This window comes from Patagioenas fasciata, chromosome 2 (assembly GCF_037038585.1).
Source record: "Patagioenas fasciata isolate bPatFas1 chromosome 2, bPatFas1.hap1, whole genome shotgun sequence".
Classification (NCBI taxonomy): Eukaryota; Metazoa; Chordata; class Aves; order Columbiformes; family Columbidae; genus Patagioenas; species Patagioenas fasciata.
The window spans coordinates 100,477,593-100,493,456 of record NC_092521.1 but is presented as its reverse complement, the minus strand read 5'-3'; the positions used below and the strand labels follow the sequence as shown (position 1 = coordinate 100,493,456).

The 15,864-nt window shown below is 36.6% G+C and overlaps 1 protein-coding gene across 2 annotated transcripts in view; it reads left to right on the top strand.

Annotated features, from left to right (window-relative positions):
- Window positions 1–15,864, top strand: part of DCDC2 (doublecortin domain containing 2) — a 71,656-nt gene that overhangs the window by 14,218 nt on the left and 41,574 nt on the right. For both annotated transcript variants that reach the window (XM_065832657.2, XM_071804630.1), the window contains exons 4-7: window positions 7,316–7,392; window positions 7,520–7,651; window positions 12,063–12,209; window positions 13,328–13,382. In XM_065832657.2, the coding sequence (XP_065688729.1) occupies window positions 7,316–7,392; window positions 7,520–7,651; window positions 12,063–12,209; window positions 13,328–13,382 (411 nt within the window). The remainder of the gene's footprint in view (window positions 1–7,315; window positions 7,393–7,519; window positions 7,652–12,062; window positions 12,210–13,327; window positions 13,383–15,864) is intronic.

The following is a 15,864-nucleotide window of genomic DNA, read 5'->3' as shown; positions in this document are numbered from 1 at the left end:
CTCCCTGAATCAGTATATGAGCATTTGTTCTGGCATAGTTTGTTTCTGGCTTATCTATGCTTTATGTGGGCTGAGAAGTTTGTGTACTGCTGCAGTGTTGTGACCTATTTATGTAAGCTTGCAGATATGCTCAGTTAATAGCAGTTTGGTGCTTTGTATCCACATCAGCAGAAAGGTGAGTAGACTCTTGCTGAAGGCTGTTTTGTACTATCCACTGTACCATCTAGCAATGCGAAGTAGCAAGGCAAATATAGATTATCCAGGTTAATTACTGTGTAGGATAACTGAAATGGTTTTGTACTGACCAAGCACCGCAGTGAGTTTGACTCTGAATCTTTCATCAAAGTGTATAAAAATACCCATTTGAAAATGTCATGTTTCTACGAAATAGATAAGATAAAGTGTTTCCTGTGCTGTAATAGCTTTAGAAAACTTGTTGTTCTAATTTGCTTTTCATCACTGAACCTTGAACATTCCTTTCTTTCACATCACGCAGCAGTGATGGTGTGTATAAATAGGGTTTTGGTTCTTTTGACCCTAGTTCTACCCTTGGGGAATGCAAATATTTGTTCTCAATTTTCGTGGGCACATTGATTAACAAACAGGCCATTGTAACAAACTGGCATAGCCATGGCTCATTGCCTGAGCTGATAAATTTGGAATGTGACATTGTGTTGAAATGTTTAAAAATTCAAAAAGTTAGTTATAAAGTGATGTGAGTAATGATGAGATGTTCGTAGCACCCAAGACTACCTTAATACAGCAATAAGAAAGGCTAGCTCTTAAACCTGTTTAAATCAAACCAGCACAGAGTGTTTGGTTCAGGGAAATTACGTTTTTTGACTGTTGTTCTGCTGCTGTCCAGTATGGCTTTATAAATATGTGTAAACCTGTAAATCTAGCAGTTGTTCAGTTGCCTCCTTTGAAGAAGGCCACTTCTGGTAAGAAAAGGAAATAAATCTGATAGCCATACCATTTCTTAGCTATGGATAACTAACCTCTGTCTTCATGGCAGCCTATGAAAGTGCTGCCAGACCCCTGTATTTAGCATATCTCTTATTATTTAATAAACACTGGAAGGAAAAGAAAAGCTAAGAATGACATGTTTCTATTTGAAACTATTCTCAAGTACATAAAAGTAACCTTTTTAGAAACTAAATATGCAGCATGGTATGTTCAGGGGACAATTAAAATAATATTTAATGAACTGTATACTTTTCTGATAGACAAGGATTGATTCTCTGAAGTGTCAAATGCCTCTTGCAAGTCCCAAGTAGCCAACAGGAGGTTGGGTAGCTTGCTGGGTCTGTCCGACTTTCCAGTCAGTATTTTAATAGTAAGTGTGAAAAGTACAAAGTAGCCTTCATAGAAGCAAAAAATGCATGTGGATCAGCAAATAGGCTCACACCAACTGAAACAATACACATAATTTTGCAACATCTCCCTTTTAGGTATTGTTTTCTACATTTTACTGGTTAACACACTTCTGAAGAAAGAAGTGAAAACCATTCATTTTATCTGTATATTTCAAACCAATGTGTCGGTTGCTGAGAGTCCTTACATTAGTAGCCATTCTCAATTATGATTTCTTTGTAATGTCATATATATAACGTTATTTTCCTAATGTAACACTTATTTGAGTTAGAAGCATTGCATGAGCAAGTCCATCTGTAGTGTACTAAAGAGGAGTAACATGTTTTTAGCTGATCTTCAGTCTTTCATGTGGTCAGCTAAACATAAACATAGGAATTTTTGCATGAAAATTAAATTAAATTGATGTATATGTGTATGCATATGCACATTATATACATGTATACACAAGTGGGTATGCACACACTAATTCCAAATGGTTTTCTTATAACAACTATTTTTCTCATGTGCACATGTGATCATGTACCTGTGGTAATGGTTTGACTGCTGACCTTTTGACCTTTTTTTTTTTTTGGCCAACAGTCAACAGTGGAAGATGTAAGTACCTGAAACAGATGGTGAAATGTCTTGTATATGTTTGCTAAGTGTTTTGTCTGTGTTTGTTAAATTTTGTGACTATTTAACATATTTTTAGTATAAGGGGGAAATGTATAGAATTTTCTTATAAAGCAGCTGTGGGAATGTGGATTTTTTTGCCGTGTGTCAGATCGTGATCTGCCTCTTGGCTTTACGTTTTCAGAAGGATGTTAGGAGGCACTCAGCTGCTGCTAACATTCAGCAACACAAACTCAACCACAGTGAATTACAACTAAAGATGAAAGCTGGGCTCTGAGAGACTCTCTGTAGAATGTATTCTGAAATTCGAGTGTTTACAGAGATCTCAAACACTGCAGATCAGCTGCTTTGTTTTTTCCCAAACTCTACAAGGTGCTTTGCAAAGTTATTTCACTCCTCTCTGAAGAAAAAAAAAAAAGATCCACACTTCTATTGGTATAAGAGGCACTGTGGGAAATAACAATTTCGTTGTAGAACAGAAAGGTGAACATTATGGTGGTTTTGAATGTCTGTGACCCCATGGTGTATTTTCAATTGTGTTTAGTTCTTGTTGCCTTGAAAATTCTCATTTGGTTGGCTGCCTCCAGTGTACTTAAAGTGCCTTCTGAGTTTCAACTGATATAATGCTTTCTCCTTCTTCCTCTAAATGCTTTGTGTTGCTGTTGTATGTGCTTAGATGAATATCTCATCACAAATTGTGAAATATTGGCAATCTTTGTTAATAGGATATGGAAGCTGCTCTTGAATGGGCCTGTTAAAACAAGCTGAAAATGTTCAAAATTTAAAGATAAAATCATAATGAGACCAGACCATTGATTAATGGAAATCTGCTTACAGTTGCTGACGTAAATGGGAAAGTGCTGATTTACATCAGTTGAGAATGTGGCTGGTGAAATTAAAACAAAATAAAAGGTTTAGGGGGCTAGTGATGCTGGTCTCTTAATGCAAGCACAAGCTTTCGCCCAGGACCACATCATTGTTAATATGTAACCCTGCAGTGCCAGGAGGTCAGGATACTCTAGAGGCTGCAGCACTGTGATAGCTCCTACTAACAAACAGCAGCAGAACCATGTATTCTTTAATTAAATCCTGGATCAGGTCTTCCACTGAGGTGTTTTGACATGACTCCATATACTTCAAAGGAACTAGATTGATTTACAGTGGCTGAGTACTTGGTCTTTTATTAATGTATACTTCTGTATATTGAAATTATGTTCCTTGCTTTTCATAACCATAAATAGTTTAATATTGCTCAGACAGAAGTTGTTCTAAACTCTTTGAGATAGGAACATGAAGACTGTGCCAAAAAAAAAAAAAAAAAAAATAACAGGACAGTCAGGTGAAGTAGAAGAATAGTGTTTAAAAACGTGGCCTCAGAGCAGGCTAGGGTTGCTTGTGCTGAGTTTTTGTGCTGCTATACTTGGAGAGCTTGATATGCTATACTGTAGCCAGAACATACATTATGCATTGTTGGAATACTACATTATACTAGATGTAGTTGCTTGCATGTCTGCATGCTTGCCAGCTTCAAAAGTAAAGGTGTTGTACACAGCATACTCGCAGCACCTCTGTGCAGCCACTTCCTTTTGTTCTTCAAAAATTTCTTACAATCTGTGTATTTATTTTATTCTTTCCTCTCTCTCATTTGCACCATCAGTGTCCCTGTGTCCTGGATGTTTATCTTTCTTTTGGTCCCCAGAGCAGATAAGCTGTAAAATGAACCTTCTGGGGGCAGGCAGCTCCAAAATCCTTAGTTATCACTTCTCTTCCAGACAAACAGAAATAGCCTAAACATCTGTCTAAGAGCATGTGGACCCCAAGAAAAGATGCAGTATGCTTGTAGTACGCTGTTCATGTCATGTGAGGCAAAAATCTCTTTAGAGAGTTCTGTGCCACGGTGGTCTAACACCTGCTTAATTTAGTCTGGGCTACTCCAAGCTCCCAGAAAATGAAATCTTCTCTATGCACTGTACTAAATACTTGTGGGTGTTTTAATGGTGTCATAGTCATCTTAGTGTTGCTGTGCACTGATTTTTGTGGTGTTATATTAGCAAATGTAAAATTACACTAACGTATTCTTTTCACCTTTTAATATAGGAGGTACGTTTGATTTAAACACGCTTAACAAAGCAATGAAAGACTGTATTTTGTTCTGGTTTAGGCTGTGTTTACATATAAAAGACAAATATTAAGTCTCTGTCCAAGCTGCTTCCATCTTACAGTACCCTGCATTTTACTTGTTTAAGAATAAGGCCGACTTGTTAGCTCACAGAAGGGTGACAGAAATATTACTAACCTTTTGAGAGAGTAACCCAGAAGACAGACTTGCAAGCTGATGCCACAGTATCTATTATTGACAAGAACACAATCCTCTGAATAATAAATGAGCTCTTAACATCTGCCAGGTTGCTTGTTTTCTCAGAGGCCTGGTGACTGGGCTGTATGCAATAACATGATGGCCTTCTGAGGAACCTACATCAACAGTAATGGTTTCATCAGCTTGAAGGAACAACTAAATAATTGGGCACACATGGGACTATCTTAAAGAGCTCCTTTAAACTTAGCGAATGCCTTCTAACTAGTTCCAGTAAAGTGTGGATCGTTGAAACCTAGTGTTACAGACTGGATTAGAGAACTTAGTTTGATGGACTGTTTGGAGTGTGTGGGAGCATGAGCATCGATATCAACAACATAAATGAGCATCAGGAATAGATGAGGAATCAACTTTTAGAAAAAGTTGATATAAGGCTTATTAGTTATGTATTGAATACTCTATAGGGGGTTAGCCTGGTAACCCAGCAGTTATGCAGAAAGGTAGAAGGGCAGCCAAAGTTAGGTCATTCCCATTTTGGGTGCAACTTGTGTTTGAAGACTAAATGTTTGGACCAGATGCTACAGAAGTAAATCAGTATTGCCTCAGCCATCAGTAGCCTACTCTTTAGAATGTTACCTTATTTTTTCTGTATTCTAAAGCTATTAAATTGCTTACATTGGGGAAATAGCAGCAATAGAAATGTTTGCAGATGTTGCAGTGTAAGGTGTGTTTTCTTTTTCTTCCTGGAGACTCAATACATTTTCAGCGCAAGTTTCACTGATGTAAGCAATCAGTTATGCTCTGAAAAATGTGTTTTAAATGTTTCTGCAAGAATGGCTGAAATCCTAAATTATTTGGCAGTCTCCACAAATTTTGCTACCTCATCTAATGAGCTGTATGATAACAACCCCTACTCTCTTTCCAAGTAGTAGCAGGTGTGAATCTTCCACCTAATTCAGAGCACACTGGAATTAACAGCAAGTGTGCGAGTAACTACTCCTACATTTATACAGTCAGAAAATTACATTCAGCCCTTTGAAGGCAACTGCGAGGCTAATGTGGCCCGCAGTGAAAATGAGGTTGACACCCCTGCATTAATATATAATTTATGTGCAGTCTAGTACAAAATTTCCCATTGTATGAGGCCAAGACAAACATGGATCTATGAAACAGATCTTAAGGAGTAAATACGCTGCCTACTAACTTGCATAAAGGGAAGATTCCCAACAATTCTGGGAGCCTGGGTCCTAGTCTGGTCCATGAGCACTGCTGGCACAATGCAGTAGTAATATCTTTCTTGCTGTCTCTCCTCTTGTAAAATTCTCTGGCCAAAATATCCCTTTGCACTGAGCTTCAGATCACTATGCCACTACTGCTTCTGGGTGTTTCTGTTTCATCATGCTGCTGTGCAAGGGCTAATTCTGCCTTTCTCTGTCCATGACCAGCACAGACTTTCATGTCTTGTGAGTCTGTCAGAAAAGGGATGATTGGGAGGGCTATGCTGCTTACAAGGGCCTTTGAGAAAGGCAAGAAGCCAAAACTGAGTTGAATTCAGCATAGATATTCTTCTTTTTTAGCAGACATTGAGAAAAGATTTTGTTCAACAGATTTACCTGTTGCTGTTTTCCAGGAATACCAGTTTTGCTTTTATTTTGTTGGTTGTTTTTTCCCCATGAGAACTATCTTAGCTCCAGAATTTATGTGCTTGGTGCAGAATTTGCTGTGTGATGTTCTTTGAATTATGAGGGAAGTGAGATTTGAGTATTTTAATAATCATTTTAGCCAGTTTGGAATATCTAATAGGTTGAGCACCTCTCTTGCTTTTTTTCAGTATATACAAGAGAAAGATCTGGAAAGCAGTCCTGTCAAACGCTAAATGAAATTGTGCGAAAATCCAAGCAAAGACTTAAAGCACTGGAGCCAAAACCATTTTCCATAAGTTAAAGGAGAAGTATTGGTTAAATTATTAGCACAGAGTGTGATAAATCTGCAACACATCGTGTCATTAGGCTGCTCTACATAGTGACTGGAACATTGCTAATTTAAATGAACTTTGTACATCTGTTTGAAAGCACATGTCTGTGCATGCCAGCTATTGAATCAAGCTTTTAAGGTCCTTTTTAGAAATACAGACAACTTGTTAATGCATGTACTATGACTTTCAAATGTGTTTTGGGGTTTGACAGCTTATTTTGATTTGCTAATTATGGAGAATTTAAAAAAAATCTTCCTAATGATTTTAATGATTTTGAGGTTTGGGTTTATCTTTTTTTTTTCTTTTTTAATTTGAAGGTGTGTTCGTAAGTGCAATAGGGAGTCCTAGCTAGGTGGTATTGTGTAACTTTCTGTTCAGTATAATGGCATTAATGTTGAGGCACCTGATTGCTCTCAATACAGTGTCTGTTCAAGAGTACAGGATATAATGATATAATGCTGGGAGTTAAGTAGCCTATTATTTATTCTGAGAGCTAAAAATCTGCAGTTCACCTCACTTGTGAATCATTGCCCTAAATTGACACAGTATTCAGGAACCTTTATAAATCACTGGTGGATGTGGATGTAAAGACGAGCGAAAGTACTTATTACATAATAGCAGAGAGATCTAGAGATGGCATTTATTGTTATAAAGAGAAGATAGTTTAATTGTCTGAGCCATGGCTATGAGCAGTAAAGACTAAGAAAGAAAGAATGGCATCTGAGAGTGTTGCTTTGGGTCTCTAGGAACAACAATACCAAAGATGTCCATACCATTCTCACCTCTCAGTGGAAAACATACATTGTGCTGTGCTGCACTTTGGTACACTATACTGTGGATATTATTCAAGATGTATATAAACCTGCAGCAGTAATTATGTATGGTCTGTTAGTAGGTGAAGGTGGAATGGAATAAAATGCATGTTTTAGAACCAGGAACTTCTTTCTGCAGACATGCTGCTCCCCTTGCCTGTGGTGGTCAGAGCAAACTCGTTCCCAGAGTGAGGACTGAGTAATTTCTAATTCTTTTTGTCCTTGCAGGTCAAGCCAGTTACTCACAGCAGAATCACTGTGTCAGCACGGTTTCGAAAACAGCTCCAGGAGCCCTACACGATTTTGTAAGTAGAATTTTCAGTTAGTGAGCTACCATTTGGGGGTCAGAGTGGTGGTGGTGGTGGTATCCTAACCTCAGATGATTTTTGTTTAAAATGCTCCTCCAAATTATTTTACTGTGCTTTATTTCAGCCTTATTGCTAATGGAGACCTAATTAGCCCTGTAGCACGCCTCCTCATTCCCAGGAAAACACTGAATCACTGGGATCATATTCTTGAAATGGTTACAGGAAAAGTTACCCTCAGAAGTGGAGCTGTTCACAGGTATCAGGAACCTGAATATTTGCAAGTTACATTTCTGATGCGTAAATATGTTTTTAGAACTCCATAGATAGATATAAAGGATCATTCCTGATTCACGGGAAATTCCACTGTAAGAAAATTAAAATACATTAGAGAGACACAAAATGGAAATATGTTGACTCCAAGTAAGCTTCAGGTTTCATTTCAACTGCTATTTACAAAAAGAAAAACCTCAATCTGTTTCAACTGTTATTTTTTATTAAATATTTAGTTAGCACACACGTAAAATACAATAATAACGCAATATATTTAGTATTAATAAGTAAGTTACATGTCAGAATTAAATAAATTAGTATCGTCAAGTTGGTGAAGATGTTTGGAATGCAGAATAATAGATGCGATCCATGTTATCTTTTTATTTTGAGAGTTCTGTTAGTTCATTTCGCCAAACAATTTCAAGGAAAATATTACATATTCTTTGCGTTTTGAAGACCTGTGCTATGACTAGGGTGTGCTTTATATTCAGCCAGCTCAGCCTCCTAATAAGAGCCAAGGACAAAACTGTAGTTGGAGATTTGCCAGTTCCAGTGTCTGAGCTGGTCTGAGTTGTTGTGGTATTCCAGCAACAGGGATTTGCCTCTTGGATAGGTGAGTTTCAGTCCCTTAAGGCTTTTACAATGTAAAATAAGATGTCTAAAATAGGATTTGGTAGTTGCAAGTTTTAGAGCAAAATGATTTATGTGGTTTGCGTTACAAACATTGCAGTGTAAATGGGCTGCCAAGGTGGATACTGACAAATTACTGACATTCCAGTGTTGCCTCATGCAAAGCACATTACAAAAATCCATTCCTCAGGTGGGAAAGGGCCTTTTGTGGAAAGTCATTCTTCACAGCTTACACAATATCTGAGGCTAAGCTTGCAAAAATCTTTCTCAAATCAGCGATAAGGTAGGCTTTAGTTTTTCTGATTGCTTTCTCAGAGCTGATACAGATGATAAAAGATTTAAGTAATGCTGACTGTTAGCTCTCATCTGATTTTTCCTCTCAGCCCTGCATTTCTTTGCTCTTTGTCTGGCTGCTTAGCACTTTTACTTGCAGTAAAGTAAACCTACATATGTGTTGCAGTTTTCTGGGTCTGACTCTCAACTAGTGTAACTCAGAAGTAAGCAAAGTAACAGCTGTTTACAACATACCAATCGTTTCTGTTCTCAAGTCGTTTAGCAATTTAAACACCTTTCGCATTCTATTCTCGTTACTTGATGCCACTTCTTGGTGAAATGGAATGATGTACATGAAAGCATAAATCATTCCATACATAGCCAGGATTGCTTGTGAGAAGTTCCCTTCAGTGCTCAGTTTTAATCCTTTAAAGATAAGATAATGTACATGACATTTTGAATTATTTAATGTTTTCCTTTTTCTGGTTTTCTATTAACCCGGTTTTCATTTTCTTTTCCTTAAAATGCTTGGAATACACATTAAATACAGTAGTAAGGTGATTGTTGTTCTTTAATAAGTTACATATTAATTGCTGAGGTTTACTGAAACTATGTTAGCATTAGGGGAGGTCCTGTAAGACCATTGATGCTGGGAAAAGATAATTTCTCCTTAAAGAAGGATAAATAGAATCAAAAGAACCTGCATTATGTATATGACAGTTTTTCTTTTCCATGTTATTAAAACACATACAGCGCTGCCAAGTCTTATGCGGTCTCATATGTGGCTTTAAAAAAAAATATTGATCATCTCCATCAGAATAGAGATGTAAGTAAGAAATACGAGGGACTGTGCCTGTGGATGAAGTACAGCAACCTGATGGGCAGGTACCTGGTGCATCGACAACTGGGAATTTAGGAATATTGGTCCTGCAAGTTGTGTCTCTGCTGTCTCCTTTGTCAGCCTATATGCTTGCTTTGTTTTGGCTGCCGCTTTTGGCTTGGGTTCAGGTGGGAAAAAGGGAGTCCAGTGACATCCCACAGGACAAGCCCTAGGTCATCCCCCAGTGACCGGAAGAAGTGATCACAAGGACATCTCTGTTGCATAATGCTAACCAGAGAGAACCCAGCTAGTCTTTGAGTGGTTGTGGCCAGGTAAGTGGGTAAAAGGCTTCAGAAGTAACTGTCACAAAACTTGTGTGATGCTTGTTAATCAATAGTTAGTTATTTGTTTGAAGTTCCATTTTTTTAAAATGCATTTTTAATTTCACTTTCATCTTCAGTGACTGATTATGTTTGATTCAGTTATTGTGGTTATTATTTTCAGGGTGAAAAATACAACTAGAGATTACCAGATAATCCATAACATTTTTGGGAGTTATATTAAGCAAACAACTTTTGTGCATCAGGTATAACATTAAAATGCAAGTAAAGTGAAAGATCAGTTTCAAAAATCCATAGTCACGTGTGTAGTTACCCCTGTATGTCTGCAGCACCATACAAATACATAAAACAGTTCTTAAACTTATACTGGTTTGCCATTTTTTTGAGAGTTCCCCAAAGCAAAATGTAATCCAGTAAAACATAGTGAGATTAATTTGGAAATAGGCTTCTTGCTGAGTTTTAGATTGCTTGCTTTATTTTCATTGTTTGTGTGTAACTGACGTTGTCTGTGGTAGTGAAACATAAATTACTCTTTGAATTGCTGGCATGCCTGTAAAGGTTTGAACTAAGAAGTAAATATGAGTACTACCAAGGGCGTACTTCAGAGTTAGCATACCTCTTCACAAGGAAGCAACAACATGATAAAGATTTTTAAAAGCTACAATGTCACCTTTGAGAACTCTGGTCTTTGCACTAAGAAAACCAAAGTACTTCTTTATAGCAGAAGGCACCTAGAAAATCAATGTGCTTTCGTGGGTGGAATGTAAGACAGACATGCACAGACTGGAACAAGCACAGCAAAGGGCCATGAAGATGAAGGTCTTGAAGATACTAGTCATGTGAGGAGGGCTGGGAGAGCTGGAACTCTGCAGCCTGGAGAAGAGAAGGATCAGGGGGATCTTGTTAATGTGTATAAATACCTGGCGGGAAGGACTGAAGAAACTGCAGCCAGACTCTTCTCAGTGGTGCCCAGTGACAGGACAAGAGGCAATTAGCATAAACTGAAATACAGGAAATTCTGCTTGAACAGAAGAAAAAAACTTAAAATTTTTACTGTAAGGATCATTAAACACAAACAGGTTGCACTGCGAGTTATTCTCTGATTCCTGGTTCTATAAGCTGCATACTTTTTTTTTTTTCTTTTCTCTTTGTTTATTCAAGGTTGTGCCATTGTGTGTATGAACTTAAGAAGCAGCTTTTCCTCTAGTAAAATATTGAAAATTTTTGCACTTTGTAAGTCAGGGTTGTTCCCAAGGCAGGCTATTGATAGTCTTCCTAAAAGGTTAATTCATAGGTATATATATAATTTGATATCTCCTTGCATTGTGTTGAAATTTATGAATAACACTTATAGTAGCTGTTGTAGAAGGCTTCTAAAAAGGCAGGTGAGATGGACATTCAACATTCCTGCATTTAAGACCTAAATACAAAACTGTTAATTTTGACTTTTTAATTAAATATAAATATTGTTGAGTTTTGGAATATGCTTCACGAGAAAGAGTTTATTTATTATGAAATGTTACCTCCTTCCTCATTGTTTGGACCATCCTTAAATAAAATCACAAATGCGACAGTGAAGTGATTGGAATAGCATAGAAATAATATCTTGACCGCCTCTGCCCAAGTCCCTGATTAATTTCTTTCTTCTTGGTAAGGAGTACTGACAAATTATTGTGGTAAAAATTTACCTGATGTTATAGACATATTAATTATTGGTATTGTAGATGCCTGAGAAACACAATGTCTTTTTATAATGTATTATTGTATTTCCTGCTACTTCCAGCCTTACTTCACCAGCTACAACCATGTTCCAGCCTTCTGATCTATGCAATATAAGTGCAACATTATCAGCTTGTTCTGAATTAAGTGGACAAGTCCTGGGTTTCCAGTCATGGGGCTGTGAATGCTCTGTTCTTCCTGGATTACTGCATAGTGCCCAAAGCACAGATGGGAGGTGGAACTTGGTATGAGAAGGGTCAGGAACTCATGGAATAGATGCCTTCTAACGTGTCAGGGGAAAGGCACTGAAGACCTTCTAAGTACAAATAAATTTATTTCATTTTAGAAATTATGAGAGTATTTCATCTGTCATAGTGCTTCATACTTCATTAGCTTTATATAACATGTGATTTACGGCATTACTTTGTTCTGTCTTGTCCTTTGTTTTTTATGTAGTGACTGATTGTTGTATGACTTTCACTGTACTTTATTTGGTTTCAAATCTGGAAATTCAACATGATTTAGTGAGTTTAGGTTTATGTAGCTTTCAGTGCTCTTAATACACCTAACTGAATGTTAAGGTTTATTATATTAAGAATTTTCATATTTTTCAGACTTTACACTTTAGATGGAAAACTCATTCAGAATGGGTCAGACTTGGAGAATGGACAAATATATGTTGCAGTGGGTAGAGAAAAATTTAAGAAGTTGCCGTATAGTGATCTGCTGTTTAGCAAATCTACAAGAAGAAAGCCACAGGGGTAAGTTCTGTAGGTGTGTGATATAATTCTCACAGGCTTGTGTGTGTCAGTTTGTTTACTAAGTACTGCAAGTACAGTACAAAATCATCATTTGAAGAATGAGGAATGGGTGAATGAATTAGCATGGATGCAAAACTTCATAGACAACTTTGGAGGAAGTTGAGATAACAAAAAACAAAAGAGAAAATGAAAATTCAGAAGACTATTTCACCTCATAAACATACCCTTGATCATGCATCGCAAAATTAATGTCAGAGAAAGGAAGAAAGAATTATTTTGACTTGACTTCCTCTTCTTCCTCCCCCCACCCCCATAGAAACATGTACAGCTGAATGAGATTAGGTGCAGCTAAACCAGTCTAGATCTATACTTGCTTGGTAATGTTTTGTGGAATATGTACTCTTTTAAGAAAGCTTTTGTTTGGATCTGCTTTTTGTAGGCCAGAATTATCACATTAAATAGAGTCCTAAAGCAGGTGTCTGTAAGGAGAAACTTGGGCTTTTGATATCTGCAGAAAACGTGAAAATTGGGAGCCATTTCATTGAAATAAATGGACAGAAATGGAAATTTGTTCCTCAAATTGGTGTATTTTAGATAATTTGTCCCATATTCTGATATTCTGCATATAAACTGCAGTGGGTTTTTTTGTGTGGTGTGTTTTTTTTTTTTTTTTTGTTCTGAGTAAGCAACTGTAGATGATGTAAATAACTTGAAAATATTTGGGAAACAGCATTTGCAAAAAATGAATGTAAGGACAATGAAAAGCTATGTTGATCAATTGATATAAACAGAATTGTTGAAATTGCTGGAACTTTTCATTATAATAGTTGTAAGGATCTTTCGTACAGTAATTTGCTGAATACTGCTCTGCATATTTTTGGTATATAAAGTATGCATTGTGGGGAAATGTAGTGCATTTGTTTCAATAAGTGAATGATTATGCATTTAAATGTAGTCTAGTAAACAGAAATTAGTGATTCTTAGTAAAAACATGCAATGCAGAAACCAAATAACTCTGTTGCCATAGGTAACTTGGTGTTATCCAACTTCTTTATAGATACATAGTATCTATGATAGTGACAGTGTACACAGTTCTAAAATGTGGCTTATTTTTGCAGGTTCAAAGGCTCTGTACTCCCTCCGATTGTGGGATCTCGAAAGTCTAAAGGCAGTGTAAGTATCAAGTGCCATAATAAAGTTTGTTTCTAATCTTAAGCTTGATTCTGGCAGATGGAAAGTCCTTTGGGTTTTAATTAAATCAGAAGAGAAAAAATCCACAGCTACCTGGTGGTATGCTTATTAAAGCTTGATGAATCTGTAGCTATTTGCAGTGTCAAGTAGACAAAAGAAATCTGAGAAAATATTATTGCGGTAATGGCTGCTTTATTTTTTATAAAACCTTCCACAGCAAAGATCAACTGCTACCTTGAGGTCTTTCACATAAAACTGGTCAGCTATCTTTGAGTATTTGTTTAATTATTTATTCAAATTTTACACCTAAAGGAAAAGCAGAACCTTTTACAAAGCAGCTTAAGAAAATCGTGTTTCTGTATGCTGGGTGTGAATAGGGCCCTGAAACAGTTTCCTATTTGATGTGTTTTGTCCTAGCTAACCACTAAATACAGAGCTTGAGCCTCTGCTGCTTTATATAGTGTTCAGTTATTTGTATGTGTACAAAATAAGTCCACTGTTGATTTAAAACAGTGCCAAATCAGAATATAAGTATCTGTTTGCATTGATTCTGTACAAGTACAGTTTACTGTAAAAGTACAAGGCAGCAGAGTCACAGAGTCAGGCTCACAGTCTGTCATTATAATTGTGGTAATTGATCATGTCCATACACTGTTTACAAAACAAAAAAATCTCTAAGCATAATAAACAATAAAATACAAGTGTCTGTTCCACTCTGTTGAAATTCAGTCAAAGATAAACCTCAGTAAGGAACATACTTGCAAATAGTATTTGTTTTTAAAATGTGAGCTTTGCAATTCTAGCATTTGTAAAAATCACTCATTAACAGTTTTAACTTCTTGCCTCTTCTATTACTTAATAACATACACAGAAAGTCGTTTGATATTCACTTTTATACCGTTGGGATTGTAACATTCATAGCAAGTGTCAAAACTTAATGAGGCAGGGATATGCACTATTGCTCTTAAATATCTAATGCAACACTTGAAGCTGCATAAACCATGCAGTTGTTTGCTTCAATTAGATATCTACACTTTTTTACTATAATTTTTTGGGAGTAACAGTCTCCAGTTTGAATTTGAAGAGACTGAAATATTGCCGTGCCCTCCTTTCTCTTTATAGAGAAAGGATAAGTGGTAGATTTGATGGTATTCATAGATAAATGGTAGATTAGATGGTAAAAGCTAGGTACTATTTAAATAAGATATTTTAAATAAAACTAATTTCTACTAATTATGTGAAAACTAAAAGAAACACATAAAAATGTAGTCATGTATGCAGGACTTTTTAAAGAGATGTGGGAATTTATTAGGACTCTTTTTTTTTTTTTTTAAGATTTTAATTTTGTATAGTATTACCTTTAGCAGTGAGGTGAAAAGAATTGTCCATGATCATTACAGAATGAAAGGCCTTTCTGGTGGGCAAATTCTAAAATGGCATGAATTGTTCATGCAGCCACACTAAGCAAAACAACAATGTAAAATATGTTCATCTTCTGTGATTCAGTTAAGTCTGTGTCTGTGATAAGGTGAACAGTTCCAGGTACTGGTCAGGTTTTCTGCCCTGTCTGCTCGAGTGTTTCATTGTTATAGGGAGTGCTTTGCTAGATCTGGATTAGGAAGATACTATACCTGATATTAACTGGCAAAAGTAGGAGGCTGACAGCCTCTAATGAGAGGCAACAATGAGGGTTTTCAATTGGTTAAGTCTTTATGCAGCCTAGAACGATATAAACAGCACCCTAAAGGGCTGCTGTATACTGTTCAGGTTTTTATGCTGTTGGTTGTGAACAGATTTAGACTGAAAAAAAGGTTTATAAATAGTAAAATCTCTGGCTCGTACACCCAGGATCGTACATGCATCAAAGATGTAAAAATAAGGACCAGGTTTCTGGTTGTTTCTAGATACATCACAGTGCAAGCAGCGGAAGTGGTTGATGCCCTTGTTGGTGATTCAGAGACAATGTGTTGGCATACCCCTTTCTTCCTGTCCGCTTGGCAGTCAGTTTTACTGCCACATGAAAACTGTCATCTTCTTCCACCTGCTTTGGACGCTAAGATTAATGCCCATGTCTCATTTACATAGGCAATGAATTATTCACAAGTTATATATGTTACATTTTGTGACTTTCCACACATGTATATATGAGATATAACTGTATGTCATACACATGCATATATAGATTCACCTAGCCATTCTTTTCATCAAATGAAACGTGATTTCCTTAAAATAAATGTGTTTTTTTTTCCGAGAGTTGTTGAGGAGCATTTAATCAGTTGGATCATATAGTAAGCTGATGAGATAGTTACAGTTTTCTGGATAGTTAAAGACATCACTTAACTGTACTGATTGAAAATTAATATGCTTCTTTAACACCTGATGCCAATCCTCAGTATGAAAAGGTTGAAAAATTATTGAGATTTTAAAAAGAAACTCTGTAATATTTATCAGTGGACATTATGTA